Source organism: Papaver somniferum, unplaced genomic scaffold (genome assembly GCF_003573695.1).
Source record: "Papaver somniferum cultivar HN1 unplaced genomic scaffold, ASM357369v1 unplaced-scaffold_132, whole genome shotgun sequence".
Classification (NCBI taxonomy): Eukaryota; Viridiplantae; Streptophyta; class Magnoliopsida; order Ranunculales; family Papaveraceae; genus Papaver; species Papaver somniferum.
The window spans coordinates 7,003,484-7,010,422 of NW_020622381.1; the positions used below are offsets into that span (position 1 = coordinate 7,003,484).

At 38.0% G+C, this 6,939-nt stretch overlaps 1 protein-coding gene across 3 annotated transcripts; it reads right to left on the reverse strand.

The window, feature by feature from the left end:
* Positions 1–548: 548 nt before the first annotated feature.
* Positions 549–6,171, reverse strand: LOC113333365 (ABC transporter B family member 4-like). 3 transcript variants are annotated; one of them, XM_026579872.1, is made up of 12 exons: positions 5,441–6,171; positions 5,223–5,277; positions 4,924–5,099; positions 4,588–4,809; positions 4,264–4,502; positions 3,624–4,152; positions 3,252–3,525; positions 2,277–3,151; positions 1,922–2,188; positions 1,569–1,832; positions 1,181–1,474; positions 549–1,065 (listed from the first exon to the last, which is right to left on the reverse strand). In XM_026579872.1, the coding sequence occupies exons 1-12, from the start codon at positions 5,711–5,713 to the stop codon at positions 715–717; spliced, it is 3,819 nt and encodes a 1,272-aa protein (XP_026435657.1). In that variant the 5' UTR covers positions 5,714–6,171; the 3' UTR covers positions 549–714. The 3 variants fall into 3 exon arrangements, with proteins under 3 accessions (XP_026435657.1, XP_026435659.1, XP_026435658.1); XM_026579874.1 differs by lacking the exons at positions 5,223–5,277; positions 5,441–6,171 and having other exon boundaries at positions 4,588–4,685; positions 4,924–5,040; XM_026579873.1 differs by lacking the exons at positions 5,223–5,277; positions 5,441–6,171 and having other exon boundaries at positions 4,588–4,805; positions 4,924–5,036.
* Between the last annotated feature and the right edge of the window lie 768 nt (positions 6,172–6,939).

Genomic DNA, 6,939 nt, shown 5'->3' on the forward strand with positions numbered 1-6,939 from the left:
TAAAGCTATATAAGTGGAACATGTCACCAAAAAATTAGTTTCAAACTTGTTGGCGCTTGGATTTTGTAGAAAAAGTGGCCAAACCATGTCATGATATGTCAGCATAACCATGTCATTGGATCCTGCCTTTTTTTATATATATATATACTCCCTCAGTCCCACTATTAGATGGCCTACTTAGTTTAAAATTTTGTCCCACTATTAGTTGACATATTTCATTAAACAAGGGGATACTTCTAAAATTATCCTTTTGATTGATTATCGGTAGTATAACAAATATGTATAATTTGATATCCATGTTTATATTCGTTAAGTAGGTGTTTTAAAATGCTTTTCAATGATACAAAGTTTACGAAAATCCATGGTATAGTTTGGGATATAAATCAATTCTAAATTTTACAAATTATTATCCACAAGGTATAATTGTAAAAAAATACTCCCTTCCATTATTTACCTTAAAAATTGTGCAAACTTGAACTAGATCATCTAATAGTGGGACGGAGAGAGTATATAACAAATATGCTATTAAACATGTCTGGACACGAAATGCTTTATGGCGATTCTAATTTATTTAAATTTGCAGAATTGGAATCTAGATGTCATGGTTTACACAATATATTCTAAACACGGAAAACAAAAAACCAAAGGGGAAAAAAAATAATAAAAGAATGGTTAAAGAAATAAAAGGATATAAAAGGTATTTTGCAAATACCACTACGAAGCACTCATATGCAGTGCTACAAGAGATGCATATGATCCATTCTTGATATTCATCAAAGTATCATGATTTCCTTTCTCAGCTATAACTCCATTTTTGACAACTGCTATTACATCAGCATTTTTAATCGTCGTTAACCTGTGAGCCACCACTATTGTGGTGCGGTTGACCATGACTCGGTCTAAAGCATCTTGTACTACGCGTTCTGATTCTGCGTCAAGTGCACTTGTCGCCTCATCTAATAGTAATATCTTTGGCCGCTTCACTATAGCTCGTGCTATTGCTACTCTTTGCTTTTGCCCACCTGACAATTGAACTCCTCGCTCTCCTACTATTGTATCATACCCCTTCATAAACACAAAAACAAAATCGATTACGGCGCAGTTAGAGTTTCTGTTGTTTTATTCACTGATTGCAGGCCAAACATATGATTTTAATATTAGCAGGTTTGAGTTTTCTAACCTGTTGTATCCCACTAATGAACTTATGGGCATTCGCTTGCTCGGCTGCTGCTAAAATTTCCGTCTCTGTTGCATTACCTTCCTTACCATATGCAATGTTGGCACGAATTGTGTCATTGAATAAAACGGGTTCTTGACTTACCAAACCCATTTGTTGCCTCAACCATCTTACCTGAAACTTTTGAATTTCGAATCCATCTAATGTAATCTGACCCGAATCAGGATCGTAAAACCGTTGCAACAATGATATCACAGTTGATTTACCGCTTCCACTCTCTCCAACCAGAGCTACTGTCTGGTAAATGAGACTGACCATCATTAGAACGAAAGAAACCATGAAGGAATCACTATTAGAAACTAAAGCTAATGAAAGCAAACTAGTCAATTACCTTTCCTGCATGGATGGATAAGCAAATATCACGGAATATTTGCACATCAGGCCTTATCGGGTACTTAAAACTGACATGTTTGAACTCAATTCGACCCTCTACATCTTCTAGTGTCGTTCCAGAGTCATTGCTCGAGTTTATTTTTGGTATTTGGTCAAGAATTGCAAATACTGATGCAGCTGAAGACTTGGCTTTAGTGGTATCTGATGACATTGAGCTTGATGAAGCCACACCAACTCCAGTAAAAATCAGAGCGAAGAATACCTGTGGACCAGAATAACAATATCAGATTAACTATGAGGAATTACCTTGACAAAACGAAATTAAGAACTAAAGATCGGAAGAATACTTACTCGGAAAACCTTGGGGAATGTTGTCTGACCATCCTGAACTAGTCTTCCACCAATGTAGAAACTAGCCGCATAGACACAAAACAACAAGAAAAACGAAACCCCGAAACCTAGTCCACTGATCACCCCTTGCCTAATCCCTGCCCTCTCCGGGCCTTCGCACTTGCTTTCATATAATTTCATTACCTTCTCTTCAGCACAAAATGATGCTACAGTCCTTATACTCCCAACAGCATCATTAGCAACTTGACTTGCTTCCTCGTACTTCATCTGCAACCATGAGATTTCAGATGATTAGACCACAAATGGAAGTTTTAAGTTTAATTACTTTCGCGTTCCTATTAGAAATAGAACAAACCTTTGCATCTGCACTAAATCCTTTCATGAATTTCATCTGAACCCATCCATTTACTCCTACTAAAGGTATGAAAACAAGGATTATGAAAGCCAACTTCCAGTTTGCTTCAAAAGCGATACCCAGACCAGCAATAAGGGTAGCTATGTTCTGAACCATCAACCCTAGTGCGTCTCCAACAAGACTGCGAACGGTTGCTGCATCTGCAGAGAGCCTAGCACCAATTGCCCCGCTGGAGTGCTCAGGCTCATCAAACCAATCAATATCCAAATGAACAATCTTTTCAAAACACATGGACCGTATACGATTTATCAACTTGCATCCTGCCACAGCAAAGAAATATGTTCTTGCTGGTGATGTTATCAGTGATGCAACACCTAGGACAATACACATCAATGCCCAAAACCTTGAATCCTTCTTCAGCTCGCTTGGAGGTTCAAAGAATGTCTTAACTATTCCAGAAAGCATTAAAGCAAAAGCCGGAAATATAACTCCATTTATACCTGCAGCTATAGCACCTAGCAGAAGAACCGGTATCTCTGGCTTGTTAAGGGAAGCAAGACGGCTAATCGGAACATTTTTGGCTTTTTGGGTAGAAGGTATAAGATCATTATTTTTGTTTTCATCTGAGCCGGCTCCAACATTTGGTCTCGGCAAACCATACTCAACAGAGAACGAATGGTGGCTGCTGTGTCCTCTCCCAGATGACCCGCGACTTAAGGATCGTCCAATGGACATGTGTCTACTAAAATTTCTGCTTAGTTGAAGAGAAAGTCCTGATTTCATTTTACCATTTCCTGATTCTTTGTTTACTTCTTGCAATCGTATAAGCTGGCAGTATGCTCCTTCCGAATCTTTAAGAAGCTCCATGTGTGAGCCTGGTCAGTTTAGAAGACAAAGAACATTACCTGTTAATAAAATCTCTCTTTATTACAGTAAGAAACAAGCAGAAATGAATTAATTTTGTTTCAACCGAACCTTTTTCAACAATCTTTCCTCTATGGATGACAGCAATCATATCAGCGTTCCGTACTGTGGTTAATCGATGGGCAACAATGACGGTAGTTCGATTAACCATTACCCTGTCAAGTGCCTCTTGTACAACCCTTTCAGACTCTGCGTCAAGTGCACTAGTCGCTTCATCTAGAAGCAGAATTCGTGGATTTTTTAAAATTGCTCTAGCTATTGCAATTCTTTGTTTCTGTCCCCCTGACAATTGGGTTCCGTGCTCGCCGACCATAGTATCTAGACCCTGGTGACAATATTCACTTAATAGTCAGTTTAATTACAACAAATGGCTTCTTATGTCTAGCAATGCGTCGGTGGAGTGCGAAACAAAACAGAAATAACCTGAGGTAGTTTATCGATGAATTTTGCAGCATTGGCTAGCTCAGATGCAACCTTAATTTCTTCAAGAGTTGCGCCATCCTTTCCATATGCAATGTTATCATGAATGCTTGCAGTGAATAGCACAGGTTCTTGGCTTACGAGCCCGATTTTCTCTCGGAGCCATTTCAGTTGTAACTCCTTGATATTTATACCATCAATAAGAATTTCACCCGCTTGTGGGTCGTAAAATCTTTCTATCAAACTTATAACAGTTGATTTTCCACTTCCACTTTGACCAACTAAAGCATTGGTCGTGCCACTTGGTATGTGTAGACTGAACCCTGTAAAAATTTGTTCATCTGGTCTTGCAGGGTACGTAAAGTACACATCTTTTAACTCAATATCTCCACGTATATCATCCAACGTTTTTCCACTGGAAGTGTCATATGCATCAATCTCTGGTTTCCTATTTATTGTTTCAAACATTTTGTAGGCTGCAGCTTTTCCAGCAGCAAATGCACCCAGGCATGGAGATGCCTGCCCTAGTGACCTGAACATTAGCAACCAAATTAGCTTTACAGATATTTTCTTCTCAACATAATCACATTCTCCTTGTGACATTCTTATGGACCTAAAATCGATAAACAGCGAAGGAACTTACATGGATCCGGTTAACACAGCAACAATAACATTAATGACATCTCCTCCTGTATATCCTTTATCAAGTATAAGCTTTGAACCATACCATATGGCTAGGGAATAAGAACAGAAGGCGACAAACATAACTGAACCAAGGCCTAATCCAGCATACAGGCCCTCAAGAACACCAGCTTTGTAAGCAACTTTTAATGACTTCTTATACTTGGCAATAGCTTGGTTCTCCCCGGTAAATGATGCAACCTGTATAAGAACCATCTAAGTTATCTTTCTACAGGGACGAAAAAAAAAATCCTTGTGCCAATTGAGAGCACAAACTACGACTTACTGTTCTTATTGCACCAAGTGTTTGTTCTACAACAATTCCAGCTTGTGAATAAGCTGTTTGCCCACGAGATGCCATTTTACCAATTAGAATGGTCATGGCTGCACCAGAGATTGCAAGAGGAGGAATTGTGGATAACATAACAAGCGTTAGAAGCCATCCTTTGATGAATGCAACTACGAAACCTCCTATAAATGTTGCAAATTGCTGAAGAAATTTGCCTACCTTTTAAGAAGAAAGTATGAGAAAATGTGTTTAGAATCAAACATTGAGCTTGAATTTTTTTGGCATATACACATATTGAGGATTAAGGTTGTGGCGTAACAGAAGAACTAATACCTTCTCACCCATGGCATCTTGAATGAGAACAGTGTCACCTGACATCCTTCCAATAACTTCTCCCGTGTTTGTTTCTTTATCAAAGAAAGCAATATCTTGCCTCAAAATATTTTTCAAGTATAAATTCCGTATCCGTGCAGCTTGTCTCTCCCCAGTGACCATCCAACAAGACACCTCTGACAAAGAAAAATTATATAGCTTTTCTCAGTGTTGAATAGTTCAATTTATCTCTAGCTATAGCATTAGGGAAATTGCAGGAATCTCCACCTTCTCTAGCTTACAAAACATCAAATACTTACGTAAGAATGACGCCACTAGCGAAAACACAGCCAAGTATACAAACTGTAATGCCACCTGAACATGTCAATGAAGTTGTGACTAGTTAAACATACATGCTACTGCATAAGCAGAAAATGATTCCGCAGCCTAGTATTAAAAAAAATTACCTCGCAGTCACACAAACATAAAAACTGGAAAGAATAGCAATAATCATCAAACTTATGCAGCAAATGTGTACCTCAGAAACCTGTTTTACGACCTCTTTGGTGCCTGCGTTTTTTCCAAAAGAGTCGATCATTTTTCCTAAAAGAACAGTCATAAGAGGCATTGTTCCACCATTTGCGAGAGCCGCTATGGTACCGACACCCATCATCACTTTATCTTTACTGTCAGCAAAGCAGAATAACTTGAAAAATGGAACGGTTTTAATGATCTCCTCTTCCCCTTTAGATTGCTCTGAATCATTTTGTGTTTCATGCATCGCTGATCCGTTCGCACAATTTTCCTCCATCTTGGGAACACTTTAGTTGTTTCTGCTATTACTGTCTTCACAAAGTTCAAACCCTCAGACAACAACTGTAAGAACAGGATGCCGGAAACCAATTAAAATCCCAAAAAACAGGGAAATCAGCAAGACTGCGTCGTCTTTTCAAAACTATTTCAGACTGAACACAATACCAACACCAGATCAGATCCTGGATTGAGTCCACCGTCTGTTCAAACTTTTAAATCATTTTAAATGAAGGCAAGAATCATCAAAACTCATTCTGCAACTTCATTTTCCGGTCGGATGCATTGGTACGCAATCCATCCCGTTAACAGCATTTGCGCTCAGACTTTAAGCATAACAAAGAAGTATAAGAAACCAAATTGACTAAAAAAAATATCAATTTTGGGTTTGAAAATCTGGGTTTTAGATGTTAGAGTTAAATCACAGATACAGAAGACACATTTAGCAAACTCTGTCACTAAACGTGAAACAGTTGACATTCTAGGAGTATTATTAAAAGCTTTATTTTGGAATCTGCGTTCTGAGAATGCTTAATTGTTTATGATTATTATATGTGCAAATCTTGCACTCCAAGAGATAAACAAATCAAAATAAGTGCTAAAATATCGGTAAACAGTAAGTAATATACTTCTAGAACGTCTAAACCAAATTAGTTCTAGTATGTCTGTATATGGAGAATCTGTTCACTGTAATGTCTGGAATCACCTTCACTACTCTCGTGAAGAGGTTTTTGGGCACTATGATGACTTGCATGATTGGTTGAACAATGGTTCCACCCCCGAAGCAAAGATAAACAAATATCAGGTGGAGTAAGCTCAGTGGCGGAACTAGAAAATCAATATCGGATGGCTTGAAAACAAATTGGTTTGCTTAAGCTTATTGTTTAGGCTTGATTTTTCTTAACCAAACCCAATTACACTATAAAAAAAATGTACATTTTTGTGGACTTTGGGCTTGAGCCAGCCCAAGTCTCTACATAGTTCCGCCACTGAGTAAGTTATCTGCAATTGAGATCTAGCAAATCTGGAAAGCCAGCTGCCCATAGGTGTTTCAAATTAAAAATAGCATTGTCCAAATATCCCATTGTATGATACAGATTACATAATACTTTGAAATAATCAATTTTACTAATTAAGATCCAGAGACTCACTAATGTATCATATGGGAATTTCCTGGAATGTTGTAACCCATTAAACAAATCTTAATGTTGCTTTCCTTAGTTTCTG

What these genes read in the sequence shown, in the direction of transcription:
- LOC113333365 (XM_026579872.1), bottom strand. Translation starts at nt 5,713, where the DNA reads ATGGAGGAAAATTGTGCGAACGGATCAGCGATGCATGAAACACAAAAT. An exon ending in TCATCGATAAACTACCTCAG is followed by an intron (nt 3,526 to 3,623) that starts GTTATTTCTGTT and finishes TATTGTCACCAG; the next exon opens with GGTCTAGATACTATGGTCGG. An exon ending in TATCCATCCATGCAGGAAAG is followed by an intron (nt 1,475 to 1,568) that starts GTAATTGACTAG and finishes CTCATTTACCAG; the next exon opens with ACAGTAGCTCTGGTTGGAGA.